Source organism: Mizuhopecten yessoensis, unplaced genomic scaffold, assembly GCF_002113885.1.
Source record: "Mizuhopecten yessoensis strain PY_sf001 unplaced genomic scaffold, ASM211388v2 scaffold10947, whole genome shotgun sequence".
Classification (NCBI taxonomy): Eukaryota; Metazoa; Mollusca; class Bivalvia; order Pectinida; family Pectinidae; genus Mizuhopecten; species Mizuhopecten yessoensis.
Window position 1 is genome coordinate 229,038 of NW_018408801.1, and position 15,042 is coordinate 244,079.

At 36.9% G+C, this 15,042-nt stretch overlaps 2 protein-coding genes across 5 annotated transcripts in view; one reads left to right on the plus strand and one right to left on the minus strand.

The window, feature by feature from the left end:
• Window positions 1–14,606, plus strand: part of LOC110463945 (monocarboxylate transporter 4-like) — a 51,253-nt gene extending 36,647 nt beyond the window's left edge. For 3 of the 4 annotated variants that reach the window (XM_021518909.1, XM_021518910.1, XM_021518907.1), the window contains exons 2-6: window positions 10,546–10,751; window positions 11,118–11,261; window positions 12,043–12,834; window positions 13,348–13,398; window positions 13,851–14,606. In XM_021518909.1, the coding sequence (XP_021374584.1) occupies window positions 10,550–10,751; window positions 11,118–11,261; window positions 12,043–12,834; window positions 13,348–13,398; window positions 13,851–14,116 (1,455 nt within the window). In that variant the 5' untranslated portion in view covers window positions 10,546–10,549 and the 3' untranslated portion in view covers window positions 14,117–14,606. Of the gene's footprint in view, window positions 1–1,030; window positions 1,145–10,545; window positions 10,752–11,117; window positions 11,262–12,042; window positions 12,835–13,347; window positions 13,399–13,850 lie in introns of those variants that run through there. The other variant, XM_021518908.1, reaches the window with a different exon arrangement.
• On the minus strand, window positions 6,189–9,907 carry LOC110463962 (aggrecan core protein-like). Its single transcript, XM_021518934.1, has 3 exons — window positions 9,871–9,907; window positions 7,082–9,490; window positions 6,189–6,940 (listed from the first exon to the last, which is right to left on the minus strand). Exons 1-3 carry the CDS (start codon window positions 9,905–9,907, stop codon window positions 6,189–6,191), a joined length of 3,198 nt encoding a protein of 1,065 aa, XP_021374609.1.
• Window positions 14,607–15,042: the final 436 nt, after the last annotated feature.

Sequence of the window (15,042 nt, forward strand, 5' to 3'; positions counted from 1 at the left end):
CCCCCACAGATAGGTCTCTGTCCGCCACTGACCGTGTAATTCTCCACATTGTTTATATTTTGCCCTAGTTTCATCGATTTGTGTCTGAGTTAGATTTAGTATTTTCTAGTTTTCTTCTAGAGGTAACATGTATTATTGCTTTGACTATAACAGGGCAGAAGAGTTACGATAAGGACTAATATTTTAGCTATAACTCACAAAGAAAAAAGTAAAAGGAGTATTTTTTCTGAATAGAGTGACTTCCCCTGTCAAAGTATTCATACATCACTATTTAACGTATTTTTTTCCCGATAGCGTTACTGTTAATAAGTTGATACTTTTGGTTCATTGAAGCATACGATCAGATTATATTGTATGTTATTTCCTTTTTTGTATGTTCACTGGCATGTAAATTATATAAAAGACACCGTCAATTAGGCTTAACCAGTGGAACGCCACCGCGGGGTAATATTCCTATGTTTTGATATGTTTACACAACTTCCTATGAAGTTATTTCATGAGCTGAATCGAACCTCCTATTTGTGTTCCTGCGGTAAAGCGTGATTTGATTGGCAGTGCCGTCCATTTGTATCAAGACGACTGTGCTATTGCCCCTCATATACATGTATCAATACTATGTCACTATTGTCCTGTCAAAATACTAAACCGTACCTAAAGTACCCTTTTCTTTGTGTGACTCATATAGCAAATACACATACAATACAGTTTTAATCCATATTTATAAAGACGTTTTCAATTCGCTATTTGAGTTTAGTTAGGGTAGATCAATATAGGAACAGATGAAGTAACTTTTGATTCCGTTTTTCGCGTTGCTATCTCTAAATTGCACTATTCTCAATAAAACTGTTTAGCTTACTTTACTAAAACTTTCGGAAAGTATCATGAAATCACGAGACAGTAATTCAAAAAACTAAATGCCAAATAATTGGTTTGGTAATCCCTAGTAATAAAGTAGTCCGTGATCTGCTGAAGACCAGCCCACCAGGTAAATCCTTTAACACAACCCATGTATACACGTCAACGTAGCCTTAGTGGTATATATAGCCAGCAGTGCTTGTAACTTCGACTAGAAATGACCATATTTCATGATCGATGATCCATTCTGGACATTGCTCTGTGATTAAATACCACAGACAAACCATTGGTAAGTAACTGATTCTGCCCAGTTGGTGAGGCTGTATTGGGTAACGTTTTGGGATACAGGAAACACCTGTAATTGCCAATTTTAGATATTTACAGTTTTGTAGGAATTATCTCAGCTCTACGTATATTGCTATATGTAGAATGTCCTTCTAGTGTATTATACCGCTACAGAAGTACCGTATGCCTTTTTTTTTTTTTTATAGAAAGCATATAATCAAAAAGAAAATAATTATAGATACTATTTTGTCATTATTTAACCTGTTCGATAGAATGTATATTATCAGAATTTAACCCTTGTTACAGATAGATTGCATATTATCATAACTTTTTTATAGAAAATGTGTTGTCAACATTTGACATGCTTTATAGAAAATGATTTATTTTTTATGGAAAGTGTATTTCATGATTTAAACGTTTAACAGAAAGTATACCATCAACTTTCATAGAGAAGGAACACTGTCAGAATATAACCTGTTTAATAGAAAGCATATTTCGAGAAAGTTATCTTTTTTTATAAAAAAAAAATGTGAAATAATGAGTGAGTATGCGTGACATATGGCAGCTTCATTGATGTACATGATAAAGTATATGCTTAATTAAATTTGGAACATGACAATTACAGTAAGTATGTAATTACCTCATACACACGCAACATAATAACAACTTATCCGAACTTTATGGAAACTTACGTGTATATTTATGAGCAATTGATACTTTTTAAACGCTCATTCTTCTGCTACCATCAAGCAAGAATTTCGCTGCTTCTAGCGAGTAAGATTTATCAGGGTTATATCTTTGTCCAATATGGCGGATTGCAGTTAAATTACAAATTAATGTAATGGCCAAGTGTTTCTAAGTTTATAAAGTCTTTATCGGCGTTAGTGGGCGGACACTGATGTAATACGTTTGGGTAAAGAAGGAGATTTATATTTATACCGTGCTCTTTAATCACTATAATCAACAACTCAGCACTAGTATAGTCCCATTTTAAATGGCCATGCTATAAAGTATAATATTCCAAACAAAATAAATAAAAACAGATTTGAATAGTGTAGGCACGTACGGGTCATTTAATTTAAACTAATGCGACTGTAAATTTAAATAACAAAAAAAAGAAAGGAAAATCTAAATTCCGTACTTGACAATCATGACTATGTGAAAAAGGCATGATAATAATAATTGGAGGCTCTTATATACCGCTTTATCGCAGCCTACTAGTTTGTAGGGGTCGTCTCAAAGCGGTTTACAAACTATTATTCGTGGTAATAGGGCCTTTGCAACCATCCAATATCGTTCTCAACTCCCTGGGGAGCATACAGCCGGTGCTGTCATTTCGGCGCTCACAGCTAGCATTCAACAATTCTAGCACTGCCCAACCACGTACTAATTTACAGCTGAGTAGATTGAAACAAGCGGAGTAAAGTAGCTTGTTCAAGGATACAACACAGTGCCGTGCCGTGACTCGAACTCGCAACCCTTTGGTCACAAGCCCGGCGTCCTACCACTAGACTACCTTGCCTCCAAAAGGCATATATATATGACGGGTTATGCTAAACACTGTGACCGAAAGAAATCAAATACGAGTATAATTCTTTATTATAACTATCATAGTGGGTATAGGGGTAGGTGGTGGGTATACAAATAAAGGGGGAGGAACCCGTCTTGGCTTCCAAATTGTTGATGCGTTTACGCCTATAATGGCTATAACTTGACTTGTATATGTCAAACTCAAATGACTGGGAGCTACATGACATACGCAGTCTTACGTGGTTCACGTCTGGGTCTAATCTACCACGCAAGACTGCGTATGTCGTGTAGCTCCCTAAAAGAACACTTGTTTACGAAAAACATCATACCATCCCCGAATTGTTTCCGAATTGGTGCCATTGAGAACTCAACACATGATTTGCTAAAATGTAATAAATATACAGCACTTAGACAGCTTCATGTTCTGAGTTTGCCGTATCAACTATCAACTAATCTTTTAATCTTTGGTGATGACACTCTAACCCATCAAGAAAACACTACGTTTTTTTTAGCCGTCCAAAATTATATACTCAAAACTTAAAGATTAGTCCTTACCAATTTCATTTTGACATATACATATATATATATGTGTATGTTGTGTTGCATTTGTTTTACTACTATGTTTTAAAATGTATTCGGATTTATATGCTTATTCAGTGATTTTGCCATTGCATTTCTTTATACCATATTATGTCACTAACTCGCCATGATTATGATTGTTTGATAAAGTGATGTGTTACCTTGAAAGAGCAGGACGTACCAGGGACGAGGCGGGAAAGTGTTTTATGGACTTATATTTGATAAGTGTGATGGCTAGTATGTGAACTGTAACGTTTTTAATAATCATGGCGGTGCTTTGTGACATACTAATTTTGTCAATAGTTGATTTAGTGGTGATTTATTCTATGTAACTTGTATATACATTTTAACCTTTTTCGAGTGTCCATTTACAGGACTGCTGAAATTTTCATCTACTATTCCATAGTTATATTTTACAGAATCGTGTTCCACATACTCATTGCAATAGAGCAATATGATATTAACATCTGATGATCATATGTATATTGATATGTTATTCATTCCTGGTTTCCACTGCATACCAATCCATTACCCCCTCCTCTATTCCCGTAATTATTTTATTGTACATATTACTTCATTCTTGTAGCTAGTGTTGAAAAGCTGATTACTAAGCAGGTAACAAATTTACATAAGTGTCACGACACTTGTTTTTGTTTCCTTTCCTGTTTTATAAAACATGTATTTCGATGTATTGTCAAACAAAATTTGAATAAAACAAAGCTTAAACCAAACTCAAATGACATCATATGCGGTGCATATTTTGTGACCGCAAGGGTAGTTTTTGGTACATTTATAAGGGTTCCTGATGCAGTTAGTACTTTTTCTACTCAAACACAGCACAAACCTGTTACCTCTTGTAAGTATAGAAATAGCCGTGATTGCTATGAAACAGTTTGTGTTGTTAACCTAAATTTCCTTTTCGCAAGTAACAACACGCCTTCTCTCATGACCGAATTCTTCAGTCTCAAAAACCGGCTATTTTAAATAAAACAGATAGTTTACTGCTTAAGACACTGAAATATTTATGTTTATGATGGGCTCAAGCCTAAAACATGGTCTGTTTTGAGAGACTGATATTTCGGACTTCCTCTCATGCGCCGCATATATTTGTACATCACTTGTCATGTTTACAGTGACCCTACAAATTAAGTTTTTTCACTGCTAACTGACTTAAGTAATAAAATTCTTGTACTGGCAGGTGCCAAAGGGACTTTTATCAGGTGTTGATTTAAATATCTAAAACGTCGAAATATACTCCTTTCACATCTGGAAAAGTCTTAACATACAAGCTGTGTTTCCATTCTTAGTTCTCTGAGGTAGGCCTCCCCTGGCCTATAAGTGGCAAGGTAGGGCAGTGGCCTACATTAATGAATATCTAAGCGATAGACCTCCTTAGTTAGTTGAAAGCTTTAATATATTACAACAACAATAACAGCGGGGGAAATCCTGTCGGCCGGTTGCGCACATTTTTAACTTTTTTTCAGTCATGAAAATGGCTTTTAGTCTGACACTGTGCTAAGGAAACATTTGTTTCTGTCCTACGATAAGTATTTGATGGTTAGGTTACCGAGCTGGAACCACACGTATCTAGATCTTGAATTACCTTAAAATATAAACGTATATACCGCAGCATCAACACAAAAAAAGACAAAATATATAACAGTATCAAACACTCAATGTTCATATATATAACAGCAATAACACAAAATAACAAAACTATTTCACAGCATTAACACATAATGACAAAACATATTACCAAAGCACCAACACACAGAGAAAAACTGGGTTTACGAGGGTTTGCGCTTAAAAAACAAACTATCTTGATTGAATGTTTTACATAAAATGAGTTCAGCTCTAGTACATATTATGAATGGTGAGTTATATTTTATAACTCTATAGTATACAAGATACAAGAAACAAGAAACTTTATTTAACGTCGCATACAGGTAAACAAGGAACATTAGCCCTTGAGAGCTATTATTGCGACAAACATTTGTAAAATAACAATAACATATTATATTACAAGTAAAGGGAGATAATTACATATATTAATAAAAAACAGTAATAATCATCACAGAAAAAGAAAGAATACATACCCCATGTTTCTAAGTGATTGGGAGTCCCCTGCCTACAAAGGCCCCCGGGATATATATATACAAATAGTGTTAATATATGAAAAGCATTAAATGTGATCACAGATAAGTAGTATTCAGAATATGTAAATAAAAGACATAGTTTTAAAATAGTGAATGAATACTTGTATATCACACAAGAATTACTTAGGTATGTTCACCTTTAGAAGTTGGACAGGAACTGTTAGAGCAAAATATGTCTAATATAGCGCTCGAAACATAGAAAGGCAAATATACTAGTAAAACATGCTAAGTACATTGTATGTCTATCACATTTTCACACAAAACTATATATACATACTTTGGAACACATTTTGCGTTTATTAGTGTATCCTTTGGTAGGACTGACGAGCAAAACATAACAAAATCAATTGGTATTATAACAGAGACATATAATAATAGAAATAAGACTATAAAATGTGCTTCAAATACTATCTTAGATAAATGATTATCAAAACTGTCAACTAGACCACCGTAAAGGTTAAGTATAAATTTTACCCTATACTTAATATGATTAATGAGTTATTGTCTTTTAGAAACTAAGCATCATCTAAAACATCACCTAAGAATTACTATCTTCTCTTGTGAGCAGGTATTGATTGTTACGTCATTGGTTTGTGTGAGAAATATTACGTCGTTTTCTCAAAAATTTATGACGCTACCCTCACAAACAAATGACGTAACAACCAATACCTGCTCACAAGAGAGGATAACTCTGCAAAACGCAAAGACAGAATAGCGCAATCCATGTATGTTATCTGTCCTTGGGTGCCTTCCATGTATGTCATCAGTTCTTGTGTACATTCTTTATATGACATCAGATCTTGTGAACCCTTCATGTTTGTCATCAGTTACTTTTACACTCCTTGTTTGAGTCAGTTCTCGTGAACTCTTCATTTTCCTCATCAATTCCTGTGTGCCAGCCTTGTTTAAAATCAGTTGTTTAGTGCCCACCAAGGCTGGAATCAGTTGTTTAGTGCCCTTCAAGTCTGTAATCAATTGTTGTATGCCCTCCAAGTCTGGAATCAGATTTTTAGTGCCCTCCAAGTCTGGAATCAGTTGTTTAGTGCCCTCCGAGTCTGGAATCAGTTGTTTAGTGCCATCCAAGTCTGGAATCAGTTGTTGTATGCCCTCTAAGTCTATAATCAGTTGTTGTATGCCCTTCAAGTCTATAATCAGTTGTTTAGTGCCCTTCAAGTCTGGAATCAGTTGTTGTATGACCTCCAAGTCTGGAATCAGTTGTTTAGTGCCCTCCAAGTCTAAAATCAGATGTTGTATGCCCTCTAAGTCTGGAATCAGTTGATTAGTGCCCTCCAAGTCTTGAATCAGTTGTTTAGTGCCCTCCAAGTCTGGAATCAGTTGTTGTATGCCTTCCAAGTCTGGAATCCATTGTTTAGTGCCCTCAAAGTCTGGAATCATTTGTTTGGTGCCTTCCAAGTCCGGAATCAGTTGTTTAGTGCCCTCCAAGTCTGGAATCACTTGTTGTATGCCCTCCAAGTCTAGAATCAGTTGTTTAGTGCCCTCCAAGTCTGGAATCAGTTGTTGTATGCCCTCCAAGTCTGGAATCCGTTGTTAAGTGCCCTCCAAGTCTGGAATCAGTTGTTTAGTGCCTTCCAAATCCGTTATCAGTTGTTTAGTGCCCTCCAAGTCTAGAATCAGTTGTTTAGTGCCCTCCAAGTCTAGAATCAGTTGTTAAGTGCCCTCCAAGTCTGGAATCAGTTGGTGTATGCCCTCCAAGTCTAGAATCAGTTGTTTAGTGCCCTTCAAGTCTGGAAATAGTTGTTGTATGTCTTTCATGTCTGGAACCAGTTGTTGTATGCCCTCCAAGTCTGGAATCAGTTGTTGTATGCCCTCCAAGTCTAGAATCAGTTGTTTAGTGCCCTCCAAGTCTGGAATCAGTTGTTGTATGCCCTCCAAGTCTAGAATCAGTTGTTTAGTGCCCTCCAAGTCTGGAATCAGTTGTTGTATGCCCTCCAAGTCTAGAATCAGTTGTTTAGTGCCCTCCAAGTCTGGAATCAGTTGTTGTATGCCCTCCAAGTCTAGAATCAGTTGTTTAGTGCCCTCCAAGTCTGGAATCAGTTGGTGTATGCCCTCCAAGTCTAGAATCAGTTGTTTAGTGCCCTTCAAGTCTGGAATTAGTTGTTGTATGTCCTCCATGTCTGGAACCAGTTGTTGTATGCCCTCCAAGTCTGGAATCAGTTGTTGTCTGCCCTCCAAGTCTGGAATCAGTTGTTTAGTGCCCTCCAAGTCTGGAATCAGTTGTTGTATGCCCTCCAAGTCTAGAATCAGTTGTTTAGTGCCCTCCAAGTCTGGAATCAGTTGTTGTATGCCCTCCAAGTCTAGAATCAGTTGTTTAGTGCCCTCCAAGTCTGGAATCAGTTGTTGTATGCCCTCCAAGTCTAGAATCAGTTGTTTAGTGCCCTCCAAGTCTGGAATCAGTTGTTGTATGCCCTCCAAGTCTAGAATCAGTTGTTTAGTGCCCTCCAAGTCTGGAATCAGTTGGTGTATGCCCTCCAAGTCTAGAATCAGTTGTTTAGTGCCCTTCAAGTCTGGAATTAGTTGTTGTATGTCCTCCATGTCTGGAATCAGTTGTTGTATGCCCTCCAAGTCTGGAATCAGTTGTTGTCTGCCCTCCAAGTCTGGAATCAGTTGTTGCTTGCCCTCCAAGTCTGGAATCAGTTGTTGTATGCCTTCCAAGTCTGGAATCAGTTGTTTAGTGCCCTCCAAGTCTAAAATCAGATGTTGTATGCCCTCCAAGTCTAGTATCAGTTGTTTAGTGCCCTCCAAGTCTGGAATCAGTTGGTGTATGCCCTCTAAGTCTATAATCAGTTGTTTAGTGCCCTTCAAGTCTGGAATCAGTTGTTGTATGCCCTCCAAGTCTGGAATCAGTTGTTTAGTGCCCTCCAAGTCTGGAATCAGTTGTTGTATGCCCTCCAAGTCTAGAATCAGTTGTTTAGTGCCCTCCAAGTCTGGAATCAGTTGTTGTATGCCCTCCAAGTCTAGAATCAGTTGTTTAGTGCCCTCCAAGTCTGGAATCAGTTGTTGTATGCCCTCCAAGTCTAGAATCAGTTGTTTAGTGCCCTCCAAGTCTGGAATCAGTTGTTGTATGCCCTCCAAGTCTAGAATCAGTTGTTTAGTGCCCTCCAAGTCTGGAATCAGTTGTTGTATGCCCTCCAAGTCTAGAATCAGTTGTTTAGTGCCCTCCAAGTCTGGAATCAGTTGGTGTATGCCCTCCAAGTCTAGAATCAGTTGTTTAGTGCCCTTCAAGTCTGGAATTAGTTGTTGTATGTCCTCCATGTCTGGAATCAGTTGTTGTATGCCCTCCAAGTCTGGAATCAGTTGTTGTCTGCCCTCCAAGTCTGGAATCAGTTGTTGCTTGCCCTCCAAGTCTGGAATCAGTTGTTGTATGCCTTCCAAGTCTGGAATCAGTTGTTTAGTGCCCTCCAAGTCTAAAATCAGATGTTGTATGCCCTCCAAGTCTAGTATCAGTTGTTTAGTGCCCTCCAAGTCTGGAATCAGTTGGTGTATGCCCTCTAAGTCTATAATCAGTTGTTTAGTGCCCTTCAAGTCTGGAATCAGTTGTTGTATGCCCTCCAAGTCTGGAATCAGTTGTTTAGTGCCCTCCAAGTCTGGAATCAGTTGTTGTATGCCCTCCAAGTCTGGAATCAGTTGTTTAGTGCCCTCCAAGTCTGGAATCAGTTGTTGTATGCCCTCCAAGTCTAGAATCAGTTGTTGTATGCCCTCCAAGTCTGGAATCAGTTGTTGTATGCCCTCCAAGTCTAGAATCAGTTGTTTAGTGCCCTCCAAGTCAGGAATCAGTTGGTGTATGCCCTCCAAGTCTGGAATCAGTTGTTGTATGCCCTCCAAGTCTGGAATCAGTTGTTGTATGCCTTCCAAGTCCGTTATCAGTTGTTTAGTGCCATCCAAGTCTGGAATCAGTTGTTGTATGCCCTCCAAGTCTAGAATCAGTTGTTGTATGCCCTCCAAGTCTGGAATCAGTTGTTGTATGCCCTCCAAGTCTAGAATCAGTTGTTTAGTGCCCTCCAAGTCAGGAATCAGTTGGTGTATGCCCTCCAAGTCTGGAATCAGTTGTTGTATGCCCTCCAAGTCTGGAATCAGTTGTTGTATGCCCCCAAGCCAGAATCAGTTGTTTAGTTCCCTCCAAGTCTGGAATCAGTTGGTGTATGTCCTCCAAGTCTAGAATCAGTTGTTTAGTGCCCTCCAAGTCTGGAATGTTTTGTTGTATGCCCTCCAAGTCGGGAATCAGGTTGTATGTACCCTCATATTTGGAATAAGTTCTTTTGTGCTTTTCGTGTTTTTATAAGTTAGTTTTTGTGAACCATTCAGGTTAGTAATTAGTTTAGGTGTGTCCTCCAAGTTTAAATCAGTTATTGTACGACCTTTATATTCGTAATCAGTTCTTGTAAACCATTCATGTATGTAATCAGTTCTTGTAAACCATTCATGTTTGTAATCAGTTCTTGTTAACCATTCATGTTTGTAATCAGTTCTTGTAAACCATTCATGTTTGTAATCAGTTCTTGTAAACCATTCTTGTTTGTAATCAGTTCTTGTTAACCATTCTTGTTTGTAATTAGATCTTTGTGCTTTTTATATCTGCCATCAGTTTATGTGTTTCATAAGGTATTGTGCGTGTCATAAGTTTGAATAAGTAGGACCCTTTTTGCACCTTCTATCTTTATTAACAATCGATACTCCGTAAGAAGAACATCCTTCGATTAATGACGTTATTTAGTGGACACAAAGTTTAACCAACAACACACAACACAAGTATTAGCTACTCCACTTGCTAATATGATTTATAATATGATTTTTATTTTTATTTGAATTCATACAAAGGACTATGTGATACCGTCCAGTCTGTAAAAAATAACACTTACTGATAAGACTTAATTTTAAAGATATGTCGTCATATACTGTAGGACAGAAATGGCATATTATGGTGTACAAAAATGCCATACAGGAAATACTTTATGCATAGTATTTTTCATTAGTCCTAACAGCTGTATGGTGCAATACTCCATCGATTACCACAGTTTATACAATGTGTGGGTACAATCACATGTGTTTGTGTGTTACGTTCATCTGTCAGGAGAACGCGAAAGAGGAAAAATAATATGAAGAACACTTCATATTGTTTCAGGAGAATGCGGGAACGTCGACTTTCCGTGGCGGACAAGGGATGGTCCTGGGCTGTGATGGCAGGCTCGTTCGGCGCGCATATGGTCTCCGGTTGTTTCCTATATGCCGTCGGTGTCATACATAACGCCATCTTAGAAAGATTTGATGAGGAAGTGGGTAAAACGGCCTGGGCTGCCGGTTTATTCCTGGGTATGTTATCTCTGACAGGTGAGTTTAATACCGGATTATACCTGGTGATGGTAGCTCTGACAGGTTAATTTGATACTAGATTATACCTGTGAATAGTATCTCTAACATATCAATATGATACTGGTGTATACATATGGATGGTATTATTGACAGGTCAGTTCATCGATTCGAAACTTAATTTAGTACTGACTCATTAAAAATGTCCTGTCAAAACCAGGCAATTCCACCACGTCTTGTTTTGTCGTTAATTTGCCGCGTACAAAAATGTATCAGATATTTCTAAAGAAATGTATCGAAACTTAGTAATTATTTATTTGTATTTCCATTATGTAAACTTTACCTCTGATACACATACAACGCTACTCCCTTTTCTTTTCCACACAGGTGTCCTAGCCAGTGCCCTGATCAACCGGTACAGCTGTCGAGTGACCATGATCATCGGGGCTATCATAATGTCAAGCGGGTTTGCTGTCTGTGCGGTTGTCCCATCCCTCGACTTGGTCATCCTCTTCTTTGGAGGAATTGGGGGTACTTCTATATACTTCCCATTCATCACCTATTAGATTTGTGCACTACCCTATGATCAGTATATTGTGCCATTGCACTAGTACATAGATCATTACACAGGTATGTAACTGTTCAATTCTATCCGCATGTCCGAATGAAAATTGGTCCATTCACTGATACGCTGACCTGTATAGACTACTTTTCAATACATTTTGAAATCCCTCAATACTCACATCTTTTTATGTGTCGTAAGTGTTTATAACAGATCATTTTTCATTCTAGAAATTCTGTATGCAGAATATCAATACCGTAAACCGATATTTAACTAATATCAGAAATAAAAAGGGGAACACCATCTCGAAATAAGCAATATATTACTAACTGTTCAACCCAAATGAAAGCATTTGCACATAACAGTATCAACAGCATTGCACCTTTTCTCTCGATCACCATGTGAATATGAAATCTTAAGGATCACTGTTCCACTGCATTGTGATTTTTTTATATACTAGTATACAGTGACCTCCCCTTAATTTCGTTTAGGAGATTACTGTGGCCCCGCTGATTTGTTTTACACTCGGAACACTATTGTTGATTATTTTATGTTTATTTTATCTTTATTATTTTACTTATGAGTACCGCAAGAGATTTCTTTTCAGAAATTAATTAAATCGATTTCCAGTGCACAATGATACCTTTTTGCAGTGGTATGGGGATCCTTTACTTCAGTGACTATTTGAAGAAGGTTTTAGCAATATTCATGGAACCAACCGAGTGACTTTTTTCTTGTTTCCCATTTCAGGCATTGGGGGAGGTTTGACGTATTCGGCCTCAGTGGTAGTCCTCGGGTTTAACTTTCACTACAAAAGGAATATAGCTAGTGGTATTGCTGTGTCAGGGTGTGGTGTTGGCGTCTTCGTCCTAGCTCCGGTAGTAGAGGCTGCCCGAGAGGCATACGGCAACAGAGGATTCTTCTTCATCATAGCCGGCATCGCTCTGCATCATGCCCTGTTTGGATGTCTATTCTTTCCATCTAAACTAGAATCTGAACGAAAACAAATTCGGCATCAAAAGTCCTTAAGCAAAAAATCTAAAAATAGATTTTATATTTTAAAAACTATTTTACATTCTTTTGCCATTCTAAAACAGTTGTCATTGCTTTGTTTTTGTCTAAGCATGTTTTTTGCATGTGTCGGAATTTACCTTGTGTACGTACATTTCCCCAGGTATGTAATAGAGATGGGTTCGTCACCATTAAATGCATCTTTCCTTATGGCTATAGGAGGACTATGTAATTGTATTTCTCGTGTATTAGTTGGGATGGCTGCTAATTCTGAAAGTATTAATGAAAATGTAATGTATTTTGGAACATTTGGCCTGCTAGGTTTATCGACTTTGCTCTTCCCATTGTATGCCTTTACGTATGGAGGCCAACTCGCCTATGCAATATTCCTTGGATTGTATTCCGGATGTTGCTACTCCATCATCAACACACTGATTATACAACTTGTCGGTATAGAGGAATTAGCCACAGGCTTCGGAATATGCATGTTCTTTTGTGGTATTGGTTCAATAATAGGACCACCCCTTGCAGGTACGTACTCTTTTTCCCCATTTCTTCCAATTTATTCTTCGAACATTTCAATGAATCAAATAAGTAAATCCGAAACATTATAGTAAGATTTCTTTTAAAAAGCATTCTTGTGTTGTCTTATTTTGTAATTTATGTTTTTGCGGACACTTATTTTTGTGATTGTGCTGTATTAGCGAGTACCGAATTTGTGAAATGAAATAAGATTATTTGCATTAACATTTGATATCAGAAGATATGTCTCTCGCGATAAAACTGAATTTAGATTACACTGTACTGTCTATGTTTCGCCCGTCAATAAAAAAATTCCTCTCCTATAATTGTCCATTCAAAATTACATTTATGTGTATTAGTTATATAACAGTTTGAAATGTGTTTCAGTTTATATACCTGTTTGATGAATGGCGTAACACGATAGAGATGTAATGTAGTTTTTAACAGCGTCCGCGGTTTAAAAAGAACTGCATGTATTTTGTTATTCGTAAGAATATGCACATATGTGCTTGTTATCAACAGGTGCAATCGTCGACAATGGTGGATCATATGAAAATTCATTTATTCTAGCAGGTAGGCTTTAAATTACAATGTAACAAACCTCTGAACGACAAATCCGAGAGTCCGATGAAGACTTGCCAGATTGTATGGCTGTTCATAAAACACATCCCTATCCAATAACGAAATAATATCGTGACACATTATTATGACTAAAAGAATGATTTCCCCTTAGTATGTAAATACGTGATATCATTCGGTTCTCTATTGCTATGGTTACATGTTTAAGTATATTTTCCTTTGCATTCTATACAGCAACATTTTGACTACACATAAACACACGTATATGTTAATTTTTATAAAACACATCCAAACTGAAGAGCATTAGCACTAACCACAACATCCATAATACTAATGAAATGTACAGTCGCATTAAGCTGAAGAAGACGTCGTTTAGACAGGTAACACTTAAAACATGGAAATATTAATTGTATTTGAAGCTATATGTCTTTTTATATATTTTGCAGGATTTTGTATCACAATAGCTGCTGTTTTGGGACTGGCGGTATCATGTTTCAACAAGACAGGAGAATCGTTTACTCACGACAATCAGGAAATCACTGTAGATACCAGTGATGATATGCTGGTAGGAAACTGTGACACTGCAAAGAATGTCTTAGGAGAATCTTTTATAGAAAAACCACCGGTTATTATTGTCACTACGACTGATTACGTTAACAGTACGGAAAGTGAGGAAGTAAATGGATTTTTACTAGGACAACAAAAGACGTGACAGCATTTGGTCGTAAAAAAATCACTATTGATAAACCACCTATGATGTCAAATGAAATAAATGAATATATCTTCTGCTGTATTAGTTAATATGGTAAATTTATTTATAAATACTTTTAACATTCCTCTTCCTATAATTTTATGTCTTCAAAATTCAATACATTCAATCAATATATCAGGTGTAGCTCAACATTGCAATATATATGCCAACATGTGTATACTTTTCTTTTTTCATATTTGCTGACGTATGTTAGTTAGTTAAATTGCCGCAATGGTGTTTTACCAACGACATGGAAATAATAATTTAAGTATTGTTATAAGAATGTTGTTTTGTTTATATTTGCTAACTGCTTTCAAATATGAAAATGAATGGAACGTGATATTTACCTTCTCGGAAGTACATTATATGATTTATATTAAAGGGTATTTCGTTATTGATAATAAACGTTATCTCCCCCTCTAAGGAACAAAATGTTTGAAGAAATGCTAGTTTTTGTTTTTTATTATGAGATGGAGTTTCCTCATCGAGAGACTGCATGTTGTTTAATTTAACGAAAAAGACATCGAGCATCATTGAGTTATTTACCTTTAACTTTTTTAATTTAAAAATAAACTAATGAGAGTGATATAAACATGATAACCAACGTTCAGAATGTAGATTTGATGTGAATAGGGAGCAACAGGAATCGCGAGAAGACGAAACAAAAAAAGGAAGACATTAAAAGTCTCCAGCACCAAAATTCCAAACGCGAAAATGAAAAAGCACTCTTAAACCATACGTTGCAGACTTCGGGACATGTCCTGTTCTCTTCGTTTTTTTGTTTATTAAGAGTATGTATAATTAGATAGGACATAGGGAATATATGCCACTTTTGTGTATGATAATAGAAAATGAACTATGCCTTAGACCATTTATGACTACGTAAT

Coding starts and splice junctions, on each gene's coding strand:
- LOC110463962 (XM_021518934.1), bottom strand. CDS start 9,907: ATGAATGGTTTACAAGAACTGATTACAAACATGAATG. Junction 9,491..9,870: donor ACTGATTACAAACATGAATG/GTTAACAAGAAC, acceptor AACTGATTCCAG/ACTTGGAGGGCATACAACAA. Junction 6,941..7,081: donor ACTGATTCCAGACTTGGAGG/GCACTTAACAAC, acceptor AACGGATTCCAG/ACTTGGAGGGCATACAACAA.